The sequence below is a fragment of the Neodiprion virginianus genome, chromosome 3, assembly GCF_021901495.1.
Source record: "Neodiprion virginianus isolate iyNeoVirg1 chromosome 3, iyNeoVirg1.1, whole genome shotgun sequence".
In the NCBI taxonomy this organism is placed as follows: Eukaryota; Metazoa; Arthropoda; class Insecta; order Hymenoptera; family Diprionidae; genus Neodiprion; species Neodiprion virginianus.
Window position 1 is genome coordinate 40,701,618 of NC_060879.1, and position 21,329 is coordinate 40,722,946.

Sequence of the window (21,329 nt, forward strand, 5' to 3'; positions counted from 1 at the left end):
ATCGGGCTATTCCACAATACATTTGCTCTCTAAAAATGAAATCCACTTCAAGAAAACGCATCGAGAACTTCATTGATCCTTTCTGCTCGACTGAGGCTGAAATTTGATGAAAATCATTTTTTTTTTCTTTGGACCATCGAACCAGTATTCCAACTCCAATTTTCCGAGTGAATTCAAATGTCAGGAGATTGGAACTGGGAAAGGCTTTGGATTGTGCGCAGATTATACGTAATTCACATACTTACTTATCGACATGACAGAAGTGTTTCTTAGAAACGAAAGACGATATATTAAATGGAAAAATAAATACAATGTGTGCCTACAGCGATATAATACAAAGTCGTTACAAGTTATCTGTCGGGAAACCGGGTCATTTTTTTGACCACTTTCTTCATTCCGGTGAGTTGAATCTCGAAGTGCAAGCTGCTGGGTCCTTAGCACAGGAATTCTGCGCGAGAACCTAGTGCTCAGACCTTTTCGTCGCCCCAGGTTAAGTCTGTTCCAGATTCTCGAGATTCCGCATTCTCCAGATTGCCCTCGGGAAGTGGTAGAGTGATCCTGGCAGCATCGGGAATATCCTGAACGTCGCCTGTCGTCTGACTGCCCGGTCGGCCGTTCACCAAGTACCTCACTGGCACTTCCGTTGTTTTGTCGATTTCGGTTTTTTTTCTAAAATTTGAAAGTCACTATGTAACTCATAGAAAAGAGCAGGACCAATAGAAACGGATTTCGAGCTTACGATGCACTCGTCGGGCAAGACCAGAGTTTGAAATCTGCGCCAAATAGCTCGCCCTCTTCGATCGTTTGCGGTAAATGAATGTTGAGGGTCTCTGGGAGGAAAACTGAGGTCAGAGCTCCGGCGACACTCAAAGAGCCCATCACTATCAGCGGTAGCACTCTTGAGTAGACCGCCAAGTGTACTATGTAAGGAAAAGTTAGCAGGCCGATCCCGGCGATGAACGATGCGATTCCCATTGCCTGTGATCTCAGTACCGTTGGTAAAAGCTCCCCCACGAATACGTAGAAGACTGCGAAGGACGCGGCTATTCCAAATTTTCCGACCATCGCCAAAGACACGGTCACCCAGACTGCGTCTGAGAATAATTTGGTAAAGTTTGACATTTCCAGTCACCCTGTTCGTCGAGAAATTTTAAAGTTCCTTACCTTCCGGGACGAACATGCAGGACACACATGCGACGCCTCCGAGTAGCATCGTCAAGCAGAGAACCCAGCGTCTGCCTAACCTGTCCATTGCGTACCAGGTAATGACGTATGATGGTATCTCGACAATGCCTCCTGAGGAAATTAATTCACAATATTTATTCAAGTACACCCAAACAAGTTCATTCAAATGCAACTACTCGTATAGGATATTTGCTTGGTAAACCCAAGTCTATTTAAAATAAACCTGACCTACCGATAAAAAAGGCCAAATAGTCAGATACCCCTAGGTTGGTAGTGTTGTACGAGAGGCCGTTGTAGACGACGGCGTTCGCCACCCAGTCGAAAGCGAGGATGAAGAACTTTTTTCTTATGTTTGGATTTCTGATCAAATCCATCGGAGTCGCGGAAGGTGGCGGTGGTCTGTTTTCCGCACCGCCGAAGTTCCTTCCGTTGCAGGATATACCCTGCTTTTTTAATATATCCATCTGGAACACATTGAAATTTAGGAGATTAAGATCAGCACGAATTGTCTTCATATTCCGAGCACGGTAAGGTTTTCGTCGACTCTCACCTCCATCTTTCTCAGGAAATTTGACGGGACTGTCTTTCCGTTGACCTTGGCCATCCGTTGAACTATTACCTCTGCTTCATCGATACGATTTTTGCTCAGCAGCCAGCGCGGGGACTCTGGGATTATCCAGTAGTAGCTGAAGAGGAGGACGAAGGGAACCGAAGTGGCCAGAGACAAGGCGTACCAATGCCTCAGGAGGTAACCCTAGAGAATACTCGGAAGTTTACTAATTCAATCAATTGACCCTCATATCTAATTCCAGTATTCCTTTTTCAGAGTATTAACTATTGACCAATCGATAAGAAAGGTATTCATACTCACAAGCAAGGCCAGCAAAGACATCGCCGTTGCGAAGAACATGCAGATTACCATCCCAGCAAAGGTTCTGTATCTTGGTCCCATTAATTCAAGGGCTGAAATCGAAATTTATCTTTTTTTAAGAATTGCACATTTTCTATCTTGAGAAAAAAAACTCATGAAATCGATAAAAAGATCGCAGAATTAAAATAATCAACAGAATAACGTACCTAGAATAAATGGTATTTGGTAAATAGCTGGAAAAAAGAGGCCATTGACGGTCCTCAAGGCTGTGTAAATGACGTAGTTAGGGCTGAAGCTCGTTGCGATGGATATTATCACCTCGAGAAAAAGTATGGCAAAGAAGGCTGTTCGTCGACCCCACTTGTCCGCGATCCATCCAAAAACGACATTCCCAAATAGGCTTCCAACGTAGAAAAACGTTGTGGACGTTGAGGGCCACCAGCCGTTGTCGCATACCAGGTCTAGCTATGTGAACATATACGGTATATTCGATAAAAAAATTTCAACCAAATCAAACACGGAATCTGCACCCTATACAGGATTCATTCTTACTCATCTCGCAGAGAAACCGCGACGTGACACAACAATTGCCACCGGAGGTAAGTAGCTCCTAATTGTTGCTATAGAGAAATGCATCACGTTTCTCAGTACACCTACGCTGCTTTAATTTATTTTTCACCACACTTCCTGTTCAGACCTTTAAGCAGCTGAAATTCACCGACGACTACCAAGTAGCTGACTCAACTTTCGCAAGACCACAGTAACCTTCTGTCATTTTATCCTGAACCCTATTAGCCAGAAATTCTGTGTATTCGGTATTGCGCAGTGTAAAAAGAACGGATTGATAGAAAAATGTGATGGAAATTATCTTCATATTCTATTATCTGGGGTCAACATAAGTAATTAGAAACGTTAGCCTGACAATGATTTTTACCTAAAAGGGGTGAAAAGTACTATATTTTGGTTAAGTCGCACCATAAATCAGGATGGAGTGCCTACACACCCATGCGTCGTCATTTTCTTCTCTCACGATCAGTGTGAGCAAACAACACACTGCTAGAGCTTCTAATTGTTGTGTTGCATGTACACGGTCACCGTGTATATCATTAAGGTATAGGTAGCTGGTAGATCTAAAGTTTGGCAGGAACTGACGATGATTGCGGTGTATGTCCGGAGGATATCGTCGGAGGAGAGATTGAGGGTCAGGCGTGCGTGAACGCGTGGTTCCAGCCTCCCACACACCAGTTGGTTGTGATCTCTGCTCGGGCGGAGCAAAGTTGAACGTATGTAAAGCGTTCTCAGCGTGTTTTAACCTCCACATTATAGACACGTGTATGTACAATGTACACGTACACCTATTACCCTACGTCATACGTGAATCATTACGGATATAGTAAGGTATACTTATGGTAGGCACACACAGCATCGGGCTGCGACAACAAACGATAATATCTATGAACGGATTAATCTCCAAATTTTCAAACATATGTATCGGTTTTGTTTTTTGTTCTGATCATAAAACACACCTCAACCGGGATTTGTCGATTTTTTGCCTGAGAACCATTGGATTAAACGAAAATGAAGATGATTTATGATAGTTGTGAGGCTATTTATAGAGGCGGTGAGAAATTATTGACGACTTTAAAACGATTTTTTGCAACGATTTGTAACGGTGGCCAATTCTGTATTCAGTTTTTAATAAACTCATCGAATTGCGCGGAGGCTATTATCCGAATTACTTGGAGCCTTTTGTCAACAGTTACAATCATTATTCATTGGTAACCAGACAAGTTATATCGGTCAATTACTTTATACCATCAATCAAAATCCTTAAGATTATTCCATGCGCCTCATACTAGGTGAGTCGAATATTACCCCAACTTTTATAATTTCTTTCGAGAATATGAGCACAAGACATTCACCAAATTACGAGTGCTGTGACAAAACCACCAAATTTTCTCTTTTTCTGTCTTATTGTCAACCGAGGTTCTCAACACTTTAGCAGAAGGAGGATGAGTGAAAATCCTGATCGTCGACTTTGTCGTCAGGTCCAGAAGTCGATAAAGTCCGTGAGGCAGTAAGTTGCACGCGCGTCACGTACCTGGAAGTATCATTGTCGTCATCAGCGTCGTCGCAGCCGAGCTGCCGCCGTCGTCGTCGTCGTCGTCGTCGTTGACGTTAGCTTGTGTGGGTGGCTCCCACAGGGAGAGGTGTCCATCACCCTCGGCTGACAGGAGGAGCGTGCTCCCCCGTGGCTGCTTGGTCTATTAAGCTGCGCGCTACTCGTACGTCCATCCGTCCGTCCGTCCGTCCGTCCATCCATCCATCCATCCATTCATCCGTCCGACGGTCCACATGCGTTCATCCGTCGTTTGTGTCTCGCGATTTGAATCCGCCCTGGGTTTACCATCGAATTTCCGTTTTCCTATGTTTCCACTTTTTGTCTTTCGTCATTTTCATTGCCTAGTTTCTATCTTTCGTTTCGACTTTGACTTTATGGCTCTTATACTTTTTTTTTTTTACCAATATTAGCTTTTCTTGGAATGATAAATTGTCTTGTACTCCTATGAATGATTTCAATATGGCTGCCAGTGAACGTAATGCAGATTTCGGAATAGACCTTTTACCAATACAAACGTGGTAAACGAAATTGCTATACCTCTGGCGTTTCGACATGATGGACAACGATTTGTTACAGAGTCGCTTAAGTCTCACGGGTTTCGGAAGCGGTTTTGGCAGAGCTTATTTCATTTGATATCAAACATCCATGTGCTCAAATTTAACCATAAATTGGTGTCAAAAGTCTGTGTAATTTGAGGTGAACTGGAACATTGCTTTTTCAACAATGCTAACTTCTCAGTGTTCTATTTGCATTAATTTTATGCCAGCCTTAGATGAAAAATATGCATGTGCCCTACACCCGCAGAGTATCGACGTCGCAGAGTAGATGATCGTCAAGGATTTGTAAAATGTACTGGTCCAGGGACGAAAACAACGTCTTAAAACGCCTTGAATCAAAGAACGTGGGCTACGTTACGTTGTCATACTTCCGGCGTTGAAATTTATTAGTCCCAGTTTTACGCCTTGTGGGGGGGCTCTTAGAATTGCTTTGAATGTCCAACTCATCGGTCGTTGTCTTCTGCCTCTGACGGTTCAGCACGTGGCTGATCGTCTAATTTTCTCCCCAGCTTAGAGCACATAACAGAAGATGTGTGAGATCAGTGTCTGTTTTGCGCATTGTTTCCTTTCCCAAATTTCTTAATCTTCAACGATGTCACAGAAATCTTTGGATTCATCGAATCGCTTCTGACTCAATGAACTGTTTCACTTGGATAGCTCTGTACTATTGTGGGTTTTAATCAATGACGTTCATGTTCCCACTTTACAAAGTTTGGAACATTAAATTCAATTTTTTGAAATTCTTCATCAGAAATGTCGTCGAGTTTCTTGTCTAGTCTTTCGAGCAGTGTCCGGGGAAAATCTCTTGCCCGGGACTTGGCATCCACGAATGAGAAAAAGGAGAAGAGCGACTAGTGACCTTCCACTTGGCAAAGCAAATGTTTAAAAAATGGAAGAACGATCGAAAGGAACTTCCGACTAACGAACTGTTCTTTTTCGTCTACACTTCCATGATGCGATACGCGTTACTGGAGGTCGTGGTCATCATGGGTGTATTTGCCTATGGCCCGACGTAAGTTGTGTTCATGTGCGCAAACCGAACATGTGCACGATGAAATACACACCTCTATGCATTAGCATTGGCATTAGGCGTGCGATGTGGTATCGGGGCAGAGCTAAGTTATCGTGTATGAGTGTGGCGTAGGTACGCGTGGTTACACGGGCATGAATATATCCTCGAGCTCTCCCACACCGCAAGTATTCGCGGTAAACAGTTTATACGCGTCGAGAAGCCATATCCGTTTGGCCTCGATCGGTCAATCACAATTTAGGAAACGTCCGTTTCCGGTTAGACCCCGACACCATACTCCGCGGTTCCGTCCTTGCGGCAAACTCCCTGGCGCATCTTATGCGACTAACCCGACAACTCTTCCTTATGTCCACGTTGCACCTCGCACATCGTGTCTCTGTGTGAGTAATCGCGGAAGTGTGTGATACACGTGCATACATACGTGCATATATACGTCTTACAAACACACGTGATCACAGCGCCATCTACTCTTAGCGAGATCCAACATACTGGAAGGCGCCATCTAGCGGAAATATGGATTAGGACAAGTGTGGTTTGAGTTTAGGATAATTATTCGTAATCAACGGTGGACAGGAATAGAAATTTTTAATTAATTTTACACTCCAAATGTATTGTTCTTGTCTAGAATTTATGTAGAATCGACTAAAGCACGATACGAAAGATGGCGCTGGGTAAATGTATTGACGTCAAAAGTGTTCTGGTCAATCGTAGCTGCTTTACGAGCGTCGCGGGTTGCTCAAAAATAAATCAAAAATATTCCCATCTTGGAGAGACTAATAAAAAACAAAAATGAATTATCTACCAATTGAACGGTATAAATGTTCTATTATGAGAAAATAAACTTCGAGTTTATTAATTAAATTCGTCAGACCCAGAATGCATGCACGAAACATCAATTTCGGACTTTGGATGATTAGAAACGTTTTCTTGTCATCGTATGACAAGAAAAGTGATACTTTTTTGAATATTCGACTGCACAGGATGCCGAGAAACTTTTTTTGTTTTCAATTTTTAGTATCGAGAAACACCCCGTGGACGAAGGGTGGAAGGGAGATTAGGGGTGTGGGAAAGGAAAGGAGGGAGGGTGGAGAGGGATTGGGATCCTCTCGCGGGTGGCTTTGCCACTGGTAATAAATCCGGCGAGTGAGAATAGTAATCGCGTAGCCAGTGGAACCGCTCAGCGACCACCGCTTGCTAGTTGAAGGCTTGGATGCGTGTTTGGCGTCACGTGACAGGAAGCGGGGGTAAATTGGACGGCAATTGCTGACGCCACCAGAGCTGCAATCTATCAGTCGCTCTTTCACCTTTTGCCAAACCCGATTTTCGCTCATGCATGTACCTATAACCATGATGGATCACGAAGGAAAGTGAAAAACATTGAAACAGCAAGAAGTAAAGACTTGAAAGAGAATTTTCACCAATCTATTTAACTCTATGTTGTTTTTTGAAGACACAGGCGTAATGGTTTCTGATTTGGCAAAGATATTGGCAGGATAAAATATCGGAAAGATAAAATGTTCATTGTGAAAACGATTCACCGATCGCATTTAGGTGTTAACTCGCTTCCGTGGACTATGATATCATATTATTATAAACAGTTTATACATTCACCGAGCGATTGATTAAAAAAAAAAAACGTAAAAGATTCAACAAATATCTCACTAACACCACGATCGATCCTTTTTTTCAGTCTTAAACACTCTAAGGGTTCGCATTTTTTACATTCTTCGAATAACAAATCTGGAATTACTTTTTAAGTAACTATCACGGAGAAGTTTCAATTTCTGCGGTGAAATAGCAATCTAGTAGTTTTATTACAGCCATACTTGCCGGTGGCCAAACAGAGACAGGTACAGACCAATGGGGATGAGAAATGCTGACTAGTCTAACAGATTTCAATGGACACTCTGGCAATGAGTTCCCTACTTTCGAGTATCATAGTGCATGTGAGGATACAATTTTTTAATTAACAAACAACTACTACACTAACCGCTGCGATACCCGCATTTTATAAAAGGTGTGAAAGCTCGGTGGGAGCTTCGGAGTCATGTTCTTCGAAGCGTGTGATTAGGACGAGAAAGAGCGACGCTTCTCGCGTGCGTCGCTGCACGGAGTCCACAGAAATTTATGTAGAAATGAGCTGGCCTAATTATGCAAATTCGGTCTTGTCATATTTGCAGCGTACGTTATATCCATACATGCCTGCCGAGTACAAATGCACGCGTACTATGCTGATCCACGTTCGCAATACTCAGCTTGTATCTACACACGTGGAATTCACGTTCGGTACACACGATTCGAACTATGCTGACAACGCTGGCATGCGTTTGCACGCTCATGCCGGGCAACGACCAGGAACCGCTGCTGCCGCCCCTTCATACCGCGTTGTGTGTCACAATACATGTACCCTCCAGCACTGGTACCGGCTGCAAGACTCTGTGAGAAACCACCTCAACCTCAACCTTCGTCACCGTGACCTTCGACCGAAACCCACCCCACTTCGTTCATCCTTTCCACGCGTAACGGTTGCGCCTCTTTAGCGAAGAAGGGGGAACGACTACGTAGTCACTTATGAATTTCAAAGTTATCGTTATCTTTACCAATGTCATGAAAATCGATAAGAAGATTGATATCTCCTCAACTTCACAGTGAAATCAGATGCTCGAGTAATGATCTGGTAAATCGGGACTCTAAAGTGTCGCAATGGAGATTGTAAGTCTGAAGGGTCGAATCCGAGTATTCCAGTGACAATGATGAAACGCTGATTCGCCTGACGATACCTCCGAAATTTGTAACCCAAAATCAATACCGCCTTCTCAAAAACTAACCTGATATAACCTGCCCCAACCTAGCTGGGAGTTGGACTATGATGATGCTCAGCGCTGGTTAAGACTGGAACTGCATGATAATGACAAGGACGGTTCAGACCCTAATGGCTCATGGTTTATACTAGTTGGCAAAATAGCGAGGAAGATTGTTTTCCAAGCAATAGTCGAATAGATGGACCATTTTTTGACGTTTAATCTATTGAACGACTCGATTCATGGTTAAAATCCGACTTTGAACAAGTTTTGGCCACAAGTCTTCAACACTCGGTAAGTACACTTTATTGCTTAAAAATGATTGTTTACACAGATCAAAGCGTCTGCGTATCATTTGTGTAGACAGCGTCAGAATTTTTGGCCACAACTATCTCCAACGTGACCAAAACTGGTGCATCTATCCCATCTTTCTGAGCGTGCAAGACATGAACTCTCGAGTGATAAAGTAAGGGAGTGACAATAGATAGTTTACCTCTGTGACTAGGGTACTGTCGTAGTCCTTCCTGTCGTATATCCACCCGTGTTGGCACTTACTGATGGGCCAATCGGTGCTACCCACCGGTGGAAGCCCGGGCGCGCCGTTGCTCGAGGTCCTCGATGAGTTGGCGGCCGCCTCCTGGTGCAACCAGGCTTCGATAATGGCGGTGTAATTTACGTCGTACATGTAACACCGAGAGTACGAGCGCCGGCCGTCCGACTTCGGGGTGTAGGGTAACGACAATGCCTTCCTTTGGTCCAGCGTCAAATTCGAGTTTTCCAGCTCCGGGATGCGGCACCAATGCTCCGGCGACGCGCTCACGAACACCTGGACAATCGAGGAAGCGTAAGGAACACATATCAGCTTCTGTCCGTCGTTTTTCCCGCAAACTGTTGAATTTTACTTAATTAAACGAACGAGGTGAAACGTAACAATGAATCGTTGTCGAAGACAACCACGAAGCTTCGTGAGTATCGTGCATTTCGTTAAACGTCGCACTTCTGACAGATTTCTGTACGATAGCTTGCGTTAGATTCTTTTCAAGAACTTCTTAAGCCTGTTTATTCGATTGTATTTGTCAATGATTATGTTCAAATATCTTTTAACACTTTTTCCTGCCTGTTACACTTTTCTCAGCAATTTACGGAACTCAGTGCTCCATTTTTACATTATAAGACTGATGCGGTAGAAAGTGAAGAAAAATTTAGCAGTAGCTGTAGCGAAAATAAAAAAACTGTCGATAAATATAACAAGGTGAAATTTTCTGTAACAACAAAAAAAAAAAAAAACAAAGAATTCAACCAATCTTACGTCTCAAAAGCACGGTCACAATACAGCGTCAAGTATATCACATATCAGTAATTGATGGATTCTAGGTATTTGGAAATCTCGACAAGTATGCGACAAAAGCATGTAATTTCAGGAAATCGAGACCATAATGGCGTGCTTTACGGCTACTATATCGGAAAAGAGCTTTCGCGTTACTTACTTGCGAAAAGGCAAGGAAGGCGGCTGGCAGAGTGGCTGGTATGCAGAGAAGATAGTACATGATGTTTTGGTACCGTCCTTTCTCACCCACGTGCACGAGCACGTCATCGAAGTCGATGGTACTCATCTTTCGAGGATTTGAATCACTTTTGGGTGCTGCAGAGGGGAACGCTGTTTCTTAGGTTCAGCCCGCATGACCGCCGCGCATGTCCGTCTCTTCTTCCCTCTGCGTATATACGATTTTAGTTTTTCAACCACTTTTGTTATTAACTGTATTTGGTCAATTAACTAACTGATCAACCGATCAGATATAAATTTGCAATTATTATATACTCTGTTTTTTCTTCTACTCGTACTCGTTTAACTTCAATGATAAATGCATAAAGGTATATGAAGTATACCTAAAAATTTTTATCAATTTCGATTAATTTTAAATATTATATATTCAGAAATTAGAATTTCGTTCAGTATCACATTACATTACGCTGCGCGATATTTGAATAATTTCTATTGTTTATTAACTACTATTCACTCAAAGTAATTAGATCCACTGAATACACTATGCTATATTTGTTCTATACGTTCATATATTGTTGCAAGTGGTTCGTTTTAGTAGAGAATTTACCTTTTTGACACGAAATTACGACTGCACTTTACACCCAACACGCGCACTTTCTGCACCGTATCATGTATCATCTATAGTTTTATTTTCGGTGTTAGTTTGGCTCTGGTAATTCGTCAGCTCGCTTTAAGCTTTGCTTTCCATCCGCAAAGTGTTTTAAACTTACGAAACTTTCGTAAAGCCAGTCTATAAACTACTATGAATTTTTTATCTCTATTTTTTTTCACTTCTCACGTCAAATTAAACCACAGTCCGTATCCCCTTTCCTCTCACCCTCGTCCTTCTACTGGCAATAACGGAGAACCGTCGATGCGCGACGTGGCTTGATGCGATTTCCGACGTTGTCGACTGTGAGCGGATTCGTTTTTCCGTTTTATTTTGTTTTAGGTTTAACCGATATGCATAAGTCGAACACTGCACAATTTATCCTCCACAAAGAGTCGGTATTTGCACATTTACGTCATTTCATTACGTAAGAACCGAAGCGAGCCAGTCGGCGCTGCGAAGCGTCACCGTTCCCAGGAAGGGTTGACGAATCTCTTCCAATTTCTCGCACCATCTCCGTGCCCCTGTTGTAACCTCTGACGAATTTCGGATTGAAGCTCCTCTCTTGAAAAAAAAATAAATAAATAAAAATAAATAAATAAACGAATTGCTGGGTAGTGTGAATAGTTGCGAGTTGACTTTTAAATTAGATGTTATACAATGAAACACTCCGGTGCGTAATACGGCACATTATGATAGGTACTCCTTAACGCGTTATGATTGGCAGGTATAGTCTAGCGTTAAGTGGGATCGTCTGTCTCTATCTGCACTGCACGCAGTCAGTTACCACGCGTGCACATTTTCGCACAAAAGCTCATCGAAGCCCTTGGCGGGATTATGTGCGCATGATTATCGAATGATGAAACGATCACCGCGAAACGCCAAAGGTATCTGCTGATTTATTTCGAAGTACAGCAGTTTTTATGCAGCTATTTCGTAACTCTCTCTCTCTTGCACTCTCTTTCTCTCTGTAGGTGCTTCGTGTGTGAAATTTGATACACGGACTTAATTTTATCTCCAAGATAAATATGTTTATCTGTAAAATGGATCAGACGGTTTTGCTTCCTACAATAAAACGGTAAAAATACCTGCTTGCAGGCTCAAATAATAGCAAGACCCAATCAAACAGATTGTGGTAAGATATGTTTACAGTTGATGCTGATGTTTCCTTCAGTCAAAGTTGAAACTCAATGTTCGCTTGTTTAAATATGTACCAAATTACTTATCACATACAGAGAAAGCAAATGTCCTCTCTTAGATTTGTACAAAAATAGCTGAAATTATGATTTTGTCTTTTTCCTTCTGTTCACCTTCAGGAAATTATCATGAACCTTATATTTTCTTTATAAACATCATTCAAATCTTATACTTGCGTCGTAAATTGATACGGAATCCTAGTTAATCTATGGACGAGTGCCCTTGGCGCATTCGGTGTCATTAGAGTGTGTTTTCAGCGGATTTTAAAGTCAGTGATATTGGAGTGACATTCCAGGTAATCCACTCAAAATTCAATTAATTCTTCGCTGTAGTTGTGAAATTTTTTCACCGCGGCTTTATTTAATTTACAACCGGAAAATCCACTCTTATTTGAAAAGCTTTAGTTTTGAAAAAAAAAAATTCGGTAGACCCTCTTTCGCACTAAATACACCTCTGACATTTGTTACCTGGCGAGTAAGGGAGCGTGGTGCAGTGGGTAAGGTCGGCGACTGGCAAGCTGGGAGCCTAAGTTGAAGTCTTATCGTTTTTTTTTTTTTCATATTGCTTCAAATTATCAATAAAGAGTAATTAAAAATGAACATATACTTTTCATTATACATAGAAAAATTTTATTTCAGTGATTTTGATTTTTCGATGGAACTTTGATATGGTTTTAATGCAATTACAGTAAAAATACAGTGTAAAAAATTCTTAACTACACCGTGAAATCTAAGCATAACTTCAGTTCAATTTTAGTGAGAAGGAATCGGCCAGGGGCTCGACTGTTCTTTTTCAATTTTACGCTGTATATATCTCAGAACTGGAGTTCCATTTTTGTCGAGAAACTGGTTTTTTTATAATATTCAGTCTTTGCGCATCGATTTGCTGTGACGCATGATCGAGCTTGATGATCTGAGATTTTTCCACGAAGTAAGTTGGACGATGTGAGTATATTTTCGTATATCAGGGGGTGAAGTGTGCATCTGTGTTAATGGCGATCGATAGTTATAGATATACCTATAGGGCAAGTAGGAGTGAGTTTTACAGCTGATTGAATTTGGTTGTAATATCTTGCGAAGCCTCCGGGCAAATCAGCCAATCACGTCCGATCAATGAGTAAATGAAACGATCGAATTGACCAGCATCCGGACTGCAATACCGCGTCGCCTACCGTCGACCGAGCTCATCTCATCCGATTTTAGAGTAATGAAAGGGCAAGGTATAACATTCAAATATACGAGATGCGCGGGAAGGAATCGGTACTGCAGACTTCTGCGGCTACACAGGAAGTACCGGAGAGCGTGCCGCGGTCTTTCACACTGTTGTCCGCACAACGCGGAGAGGAGCGAACGCTCAGTGTGCAGCGGTTGTATGTTGCAGGGATGAATTTGCCGCGCACTTTATATTTTTGAAAAATTTCTCGCGCACCGTGGACGCGGGGCTATCGGTTAACCACGGATCTGTTTAATGCGTCGCGGTTTACGGGTAGAGATCACCTCTAGATAATGTGGTCTGTAGTCTCCATCGCGAACTGAATCTGAAACTACTGCAGAGCTGGGGGCCTCGTCGATCCAGTATCCCGTCCTTCCACCTCCTCCACCGCAGCATCCAGCTCCACCTCCACCACCGTCACCATCTCATCTCTTCTCTGTATACGCGTTTATGTGTTCATCTATCTATCATTTTGAGGACCCCCGCCTGCCCCCACGATCCCTCGCTCCTCGTCACTCCCCCGTCATGCTATAGAGTGACTATTAATATAAAAGGGGTTCCTCGACACTTGCTCGGTAATTGCCGGTCGGCATGCTTCAAGTTTGCCGATTTATTTTCTATCCGCAATCCACCCGAAACTCCATCCATCTATGGCGCATCATCTCCGTATACATGCCACGGGCAGGACAGGCTTGTCGGAAAACCGTTGGCGTTAAAGACACGTGCTCCGGACTCAAGGACGTGAGTAATTCGACCAGGTATTCTTGTACTGCACCATTTCCAACCCTGAATATCACAATTTGATTAATTACACCTGAGGTATTATGCTCTATATTATCGAGTCTAACGAGCGCTACAAGCAAGGGTGGTCAGTGCTCTGATGTTCAGCAATTTAAAGTTTTCCAGACCACAAGTTCGCCCAGTCAAACCAAAAGACCGTGTCCACGTATGTGTTCAGAGAAGCATGTCAGGTCGACAAATCTCGATTTTCAGAGTCGAATTTATGCAGCCTGCGCGTGTACGATTTCTCTTGAAATGCGAAACGTTTAAAAGCACGCTTGCGAAGCTTCTGGATTTTGGTGACAGAGATGAAAATCGCTGGTCCATTTTCTATAAACTTCGGATGTCTTCTTCTTCCTCTTCTTTTCCTTTCCATGACTATCGGGTTCTATTCTTGAACCCGTGCGCCACCCACCTTGGAAATCTCTTCTTCCTCCCGATTAATAAAGTCGAGGATGTAACAGATCGGCGACGGTGTCGTTCGCCCGCTGGTGTTCGAACCGTTCAAACGACGTATCGTTACCATGGCAACGCAGCCGCGGCACCACAAACAGCAAGATGGCCGCGGGAAAAAGGCTGGCAGGTCCACGTGCTGTTTACTTCGTAGTCAACTGTTGACGTTCCCATGTTTCAATTCAACTGGAAAAATGAACATCGACGATGTGAGTAAGACAATAAAGATATTGAACAACGTCAAGCGATCGGAAGATCACTTGGTTCGCTATATTTCGATCATTGTTAACAAAATGAAAAGTTCAAAAGCAAAGGTTCAATCACAACGGTGACGTTTGTTTCAATATGGCTCAATTTGAACGTGCACATTGTTTTGTTTCTTTTTTCTTTATACCATGAATGAAAATATGGGAACATTTTTTTCGTATGACGCGTACACCGGGCATTAAATCGTCGGAAACTTTTTGCGTCAGTTCTTTTTTCTCATTTTTTATATTTACAGACATGGTCTAGATGCGCAAAGGAGTTTCCGTCCTCAAGAACGGTGGAAAATGATGTTTCGTTGTTAAGAAAATTCGACGACTCAGTCGCAAGGCCGGTCAGAGGAAAAAGACAGCTGAAGTTTGACAATGCGATGTCCTCTTACAAAGGTGTCGTGGCCATGGATGTTGCCTTGGCAAATATCGAGCAGATAGAGAAGACAGAATTAGTCTCTCAATGGATAGCAAGGGGGAACTATACACCGTCGATACCAGAGAGTGATCCTAGCTGTACACCGTCACCTCCTGTATTAGTCGATGAAACTCAATGGAAAAACGACAGTGCATTGTCAACGCCCAGCGAGCCTCCAGATCTCGAAAAATCCCCTGTGTTTAAATGTCACAAAAAGATTATTCGGCATACCTCGGTAGCCGGTAATAGATCCGAAACAGTCAATGATGATTCTATGCCAGATTTGACAAAGTCTCCAATTTTTGCTAAGTCCAAGTTTGCCAGAGATAGCAAAGCTAGCACCAGATCCGAAACAGTCAATGATTCTAGCCCAAATTTGCTAAAATCTCCAATTATCAGCAAGTCTAAGTATAGCAGGGCTAGCAGAAGACGCAGATTTGGTAAACTGAACAAACGGAAGTTCGATGAAATCGACCGCTCGTCTCCAAACTCTTCGTTTGCTCCTAAAAAGTCTCCCATATTACGAAGAAACTCGTCTTTGAAAAGGAAAAAGCGCCGAGTTATATTAGAAACGCTTCAGAAACCAAACGATAATTCATCTAGAAATTTGTACTTACCTCAGAAAGAAAAAGTCTGTGCAGTTACAACAGATTTGACACTGGTCTCTACTACTCAAGCGTTAGAAGCGTCTTCCACAACAAATAGTTTAGAATTGAGCCATGACTTCTGCGCTAAGCGGGATCGAACTAGAAAACATATAGAACATTCAATTGTAAACCAAGCAAAAGAACATTTTTTTCCTCCTCGTGTAGACTGCAATTTAGAATCAAGACATGATAGTAGCATCGAAGTTATTTCCCTATCTCTCACCTCAACAAAACGGAATGAAAACCTTTTATCTTTTGTTCCATCACACCAGAAAGACTTCAAGCAGCATGAGAGACTAAAAGAGTTAGCTGTTTCTTCTTCTAAATTAGACAACACATTAAGTATAGACTACAATAACATATTGAGTCAGGATATCTTCAGGGAGGAGAAAATTGCTGAAACCCCTATAACTGTCTTTCAGAAAGAACGAAATCTGCTGTCAACTTCTAACGGCAAGGATGTGGAATCGGTACCGCAAGAGGTAGAGTTTATTTGCTTACCTTCTATAGACGAAATGAACAATGAAGAACTTTCAGCTCCAGCCTTTGCATCAGCTGTTGAAGGCGCCACAACTCATCTTGGCATTGAGAATCTTTTGAATTCAAGAGTAGTTCCTATCTCTGAAGTTAATCGAGCGCTGATCAAGTGCGTTAGTGCCATATCAAGCCAGGATCTCTTTGGTGACGAGCTGAGTACGACAAGTCCGAAGCCAATATCAACAGTTTCTATTCATACCCAACACCGGGGGGTATCGACATTTGACGAGGAGAGAAATTTATTTTCTTGTCAAAATGACAACCAAATTGATCCACTTAAAATGCAATCTAGTGATGAGGAGGACATTTTTAGTGAACCAGAATCATCTAATTATATCTTACCTTATCCACTGGAAGGAAAAGATGAACTTTCCCTATCTTCAGTTGCTGCACCAGTGATAAAAATAGAAGAAGAACATACTCAATTGAATACAGTTAAAGAACAATTATCTGGCAGCGTTATTCAAGATACAGAGCCATCCCCTCCACGCCCAATGTGGGGAAAAATGATCACGCGACATTCAAACAACGACCAATCCACACATGAAAATAAATTCTTGATTCTTGATTCAGAACTCAGTCCAAAGAAGGAAAAGTTTGTTACAGATACAGAGCGTATCGACTACGACACCTGTAGTGAGAATGGTGAAGTCAGTCCTGATGTTGAACAGGTCAGAATAGGTTCAGCACAAGAATCTGAGAGTGACAAAACTGTCAGCGATATCATTGAAGAACCCATAACTCAGGATTATCTACAACAAGCAAAATGTAGTACCCTGACGGCTGCATTGTTAATGAAAACTGTATCTACATGTTCGAAAATTTCTGAATCATCATCACCAAAAGAACGTTCGTCTGTCATCGATATAAGCACTGAGATTACACCCCCACAATCTCAAGGGTCTTCTGCCCCAGCTCCAGAGCTACTGGATTCTGCAAAGAAAAAGAAGTTCCGACCAAAGAAGTAAGTCAACGTTTAAGTTTCTCAAATTCAAAAACTCTAATAGCATTATCAATCTGAATTCACAGTTGTGTTTATTTAAAAATAGTCAGAAGCATTTCAAACGCAACTAATTCTGAGCCAAATACAAAGCTATTAGAACATCTGTGCCACCTCTTTAATTCAAGACTTCACTATTTCAAGGATATTTCTTTGTCAATATTTTCTTGCAATTGATCAAGGTGATTTATGATAGCTTGAGTTTATAGAAGTACTTCTCAGCCTTAAATGGCTATGAAGACAGTCATGAATACAATATTCGCATAAATATTATAAGTTTGGTTTTGTATTTACTCTTTCTTTCAGAGGAAGTTTAAGCGCAAGACTGCGGAAGTTAATTAGTGGGCAGGTGTCCTGCGTTCGGCTATGGCGACATCAAATGTCTCAAGATTCAACATTTCAGAAGTCATCAGCGCCTTGTACAACACTGAAAGTTATCGAAACGTGGGTGGAGTGCGGGAAAAACTTTTATAATAGTACAGTACTTGACGATTCTTACAATTTGTTGAATGGTTGCTTCGACAAACCCATTGAGAGTGCTGAAAACAAGGACAATACAACAAGAAATCTGGTCGTCATGACAAATTCAGATTTTGTGGGATCAGTTAAACTCCTGCCCGGGTCTGTTTTCAATGTTCACTTACCCTGGGAAATTTTTAACCGGAACTCACGGAAAGGGAATATAATATTACACGCTTTGTATTTTAGGATTGTGACTAATCCTGTTGAAGTCAAGTCTAAACTAGACTCGCATACAGAGTTATGCTGCCGTGAACTTACATGTACTAAAGTAATTCACGAGTATGATTGTTCCTGTTTACAAAGTGGGAAGATCGATGATTCTTGTTTAGTGAAATTCACGAGTCAGAGAATAGACGTGATGGGTGAAATTTTCAAAGGATAGTTTTAAAAACGTATGTCCAGTGATTTTCAGATTGTTTTTCGTTATTATTTTTACATAGTTTATTTAGCTATAGAAATTTTCTCGGAAGTTTTTATTCTTCCAAATATTCTAAGAATTAAATATTCATCTTTTAAATTATCATACAAAAGTACCTCGATCCTATCGGATCTATCAATTATATGTGTATCGTATCTCAATGATTTATCAGTTGTGTCAATATAAGTGAACAAGTGTTTTGGCCAAACGCGTATAATATGAGTAATCGTATGACATGAGCCAATTTTGTTACAGCATTCAGTCGATGCAGTACGTGAGATTATAAAAATAAATTATATTTTTGTTTATATCTGTTTTTCATTTTATGTGTGTGCCTTAGGGCGGTTTAGAAAAGGGCCCTTTTTTTATATTTCGTTCTTTTCCAAGATTCTTGCACTTTGTCTCTCAAAAATAGCTCAAGCGAAAAGGCTGAACTGAAAAAAGAAGTCCTTTTCCGAACCGCCCTAGTGTGCCTATTAGAGTTTCGCGCCTGTATCCGGCAACCGGATATACGCGAATTCATTGCGCCTTCACGGAGCAACCAATAATACATCCATATACCGCACATGCGCAGATGTCAGCGATTACAGACGAGTCAGGGTTGAGTTGGGTTTGCCCAGTGCGTCCGTGGTTCTGTTGAAGTGACGTTTGTTTTGCCCTTTTGAACATTCAGTCTTTGTCGTTATCTTTCCTTGATTTATCGGCTGCCAACGTACAATAATAATTGTTGCAAGGCAAGTACACGACATATTGAATATCATACTTCACGTAGAGCTGTATAATATGAATGAATATAGATAGCAACAAGGCTACGTTGTAATTTTCTAGGTATATAACATTGTACGACCAATGTCACTTCTACCATTAAATTGATAAGCACTTATCTTGTTTGCACGATTGCTCGAAAATTACCGCATAATACCAGTTATTTTCTTAACTGGTTTGGCATTCTACTTTCTCCCAGTACGCTGGGGATGATTCACGACAAAATTATCGTACCAAGCACAACCTAACCTTAACCTTAGTCTGATATAACCTAACCTGAGTACACCAATAAACGAAGGTATAAAGAATTCTCTCTTTTTGTAGAAGCATTGTACTTTTTTTCTTGTAGACGACACATCAATTTTTCGATTTTTCTTAATCGGTGTAAGTCATAAATACCACAGCTTGTAACGGATAAAACAAAACTTGAGGGCCGTCTTGCGCTGTCTCAATCAACATTTGTTACATTATTCAACTTAATTAGGGATGATGTCAATCTTAATTCCAGTCTGCAGTCAATGGGATTTCTTAATTGTCCTTTAAATTTGAAGTCAAGTACAACAAAGAATTTACACATCCGCATTACTTAGCTTCTTTGGTACAAGTAGTGGAGTAACTTACTTTGTTTTCAATTATTGACATATTTTCTTTTCAGATAACCATGTCCGCTGCTCAAGATCGCCCAGAGCTCTACGAGGAGGTGAAATTGTACAAAAATGCTAGGGAGCGCGAAAAGCACGACAATCAAGCGGATTTATTTGCACTGGTGAATACTCTGCAACATTTGGAAAAGGCTTATATCAGAGACTGCGTTACACCGAAGGAATACACAGCTGCCTGTAGTAAACTGCTTGTTCAATATAGGGCGGCTTTCAAACAGGTGCATAATATGCTTGTCTTGTCACTGGGAGAAATTTTTCTAGCACCTGCTTAAATAATGCAATTGATTTACTTTGAAATTTTATTACCAGGTACAAAACGAATTCAAAACCATTGATGTGTTTGTAAAAGCTTTTCGCCTCGACTGCCCAGCAGCATTGGAGAGGATCAAGGAAGACCGTCCGATAACGATAAAAGATGATAAAGGCAACACTTCGAAATGCATTGCGGATATTGTGTCGCTATTTATAACCCTAATGGACAAGCTTCGTCTTGAAATTAAAGCTATGGATGAGTTAACTCCAGACTTGAGGGATCTCATGGATACTATGAATAGACTCAGCCTATTACCGAGTGACTTTGATGGAAAACAGAAAGTTTCCGGATGGCTGCAGACTCTGAACAGCATGTCCGCCTCAGACGAGCTATCAGAGACCCAAGTTCGACAACTCCTTTTCGATCTTGAAACGTCATTCAATGCGTTTAATCAGATACTTCATAATTCCTAATTCATTGATTGTGATTTGGGTTGTGTAATCATTCACAGGTTTGTGAAAGCACTTTGCTGTTGTAAATAATGTAACATTATTTTGTCAATTTACGTAATCACTGTAATTGACAGGTATAATAAATCAATTATATTTGCGCACGCTGTCACAAAATGTGCATATAATTTATGTTTCTTTGGATATCAAAGACTGAGTACAGTTATGAGGGATTTGATCCAATCACATAATAAAATACATATGTTTTTAATGTTTCATCGCAGTCACAATAATTATAGACAAATATTAGTTGTGAATTTAGCAAAATCATTCAGCGAATCAAATTTCAAATGTGATTGTAGTCTCAGAATAAAAGATCCAATTTTGATTTTATGAAACCAAGATTTGGTTTTATCCTTCTGATTTGTGCTTTGCCAACTTCAATTTCCTTTTGGCAATAAGTTCTTTTTTATCGCATACCGATTTCACTTAATAGACACATAGCAACATAATGCTGAAATGGTTAAGTATGCAGCAAGAGTATTTTGTTTGAAAATCATATGCGTTTAGTTCGGTAATCGAATTTTTCAGAGCGCACAATTTTGTTGCAGTCTTTTTATTGCCCTACATCTCACTTGTAGTAAATTCTTTATAAAGTAAGATCCTTATTTTCTACTTAAACTATTATTCCACTTGTGACTGGAATCGTTCCGAATGTCTCATCGGTGTCCAAGTCACAAATATAGTATTTCTACAGAGATTTATTTTATTCCCTATGATAACGCTATAAGTATAGTTATAACTACTATTATCATGTACAAAATTACACATCGCACTTTAATTACGTGTATCTGAAAAATTGTAAAACGTATCATTTATTTTAATAAAAAGTATTAAGTTCATTTTTAATACTCCGCGATATGGGTATAATTATTCTTGTATACGATATAAAATTCAACAGTCGACGAAAAGTTGTAAGGCTAATTTTTAAACTAGGATCTTATCTTTCCTTCGTATTTATAAAATTTTTTGTTGAAATTTTC

General features: G+C 41.0%; 2 protein-coding genes across 2 annotated transcripts; one reads left to right on the plus strand and one right to left on the minus strand.

Moving 5' to 3' along the window:
• Window positions 1–255: 255 nt before the first annotated feature.
• On the minus strand, window positions 256–13,435 carry LOC124300039 (organic cation transporter 1-like). Its single transcript, XM_046753656.1, has 10 exons — window positions 12,934–13,435; window positions 10,054–11,283; window positions 9,060–9,392; window positions 2,263–2,521; window positions 2,057–2,148; window positions 1,736–1,939; window positions 1,418–1,649; window positions 1,165–1,296; window positions 740–1,094; window positions 256–669 (listed from the first exon to the last, which is right to left on the minus strand). The coding sequence occupies exons 2-10, from the start codon at window positions 10,177–10,179 to the stop codon at window positions 468–470; spliced, it is 1,935 nt and encodes a 644-aa protein (XP_046609612.1). The 5' UTR covers window positions 10,180–11,283; window positions 12,934–13,435; the 3' UTR covers window positions 256–467.
• Window positions 13,436–14,475: 1,040 nt separating this feature from the next.
• On the plus strand, window positions 14,476–21,200 carry LOC124299667 (uncharacterized). The gene is made up of 6 exons (XM_046752937.1): window positions 14,476–14,570; window positions 14,864–17,181; window positions 17,524–18,120; window positions 18,413–18,431; window positions 19,578–19,802; window positions 19,894–21,200. Exons 1-6 carry the CDS (start codon window positions 14,556–14,558, stop codon window positions 20,308–20,310), a joined length of 3,591 nt encoding a protein of 1,196 aa, XP_046608893.1. The 5' UTR covers window positions 14,476–14,555; the 3' UTR covers window positions 20,311–21,200.
• The last annotated feature ends 129 nt before the right edge of the window (window positions 21,201–21,329 follow it).

Excerpts from the sequence above, each read along its gene's own strand:
- LOC124300039 (XM_046753656.1), bottom strand. The coding sequence starts at position 10,179 with ATGAGTACCATCGACTTCGATGACGTGCTCGTGCACGTGGGTGAGAAA. Across the intron at positions 9,393-10,053 it reads CCTTCCTTGCCTTTTCGCAA|GTGTTCGTGAGCGCGTCGCC; the intron begins GTAAGTAACGCG and ends TCGATTGTCCAG. Across the intron at positions 2,522-9,059 it reads ACAGTACCCTAGTCACAGAG|CTAGACCTGGTATGCGACAA; the intron begins GTAAACTATCTA and ends ATGTTCACATAG.
- LOC124299667 (XM_046752937.1), top strand. Across the intron at positions 17,182-17,523 it reads AAGAAGTTCCGACCAAAGAA|AGGAAGTTTAAGCGCAAGAC; the intron begins GTAAGTCAACGT and ends TCTTTCTTTCAG. Across the intron at positions 19,803-19,893 it reads ATAGGGCGGCTTTCAAACAG|GTACAAAACGAATTCAAAAC; the intron begins GTGCATAATATG and ends TTTTATTACCAG.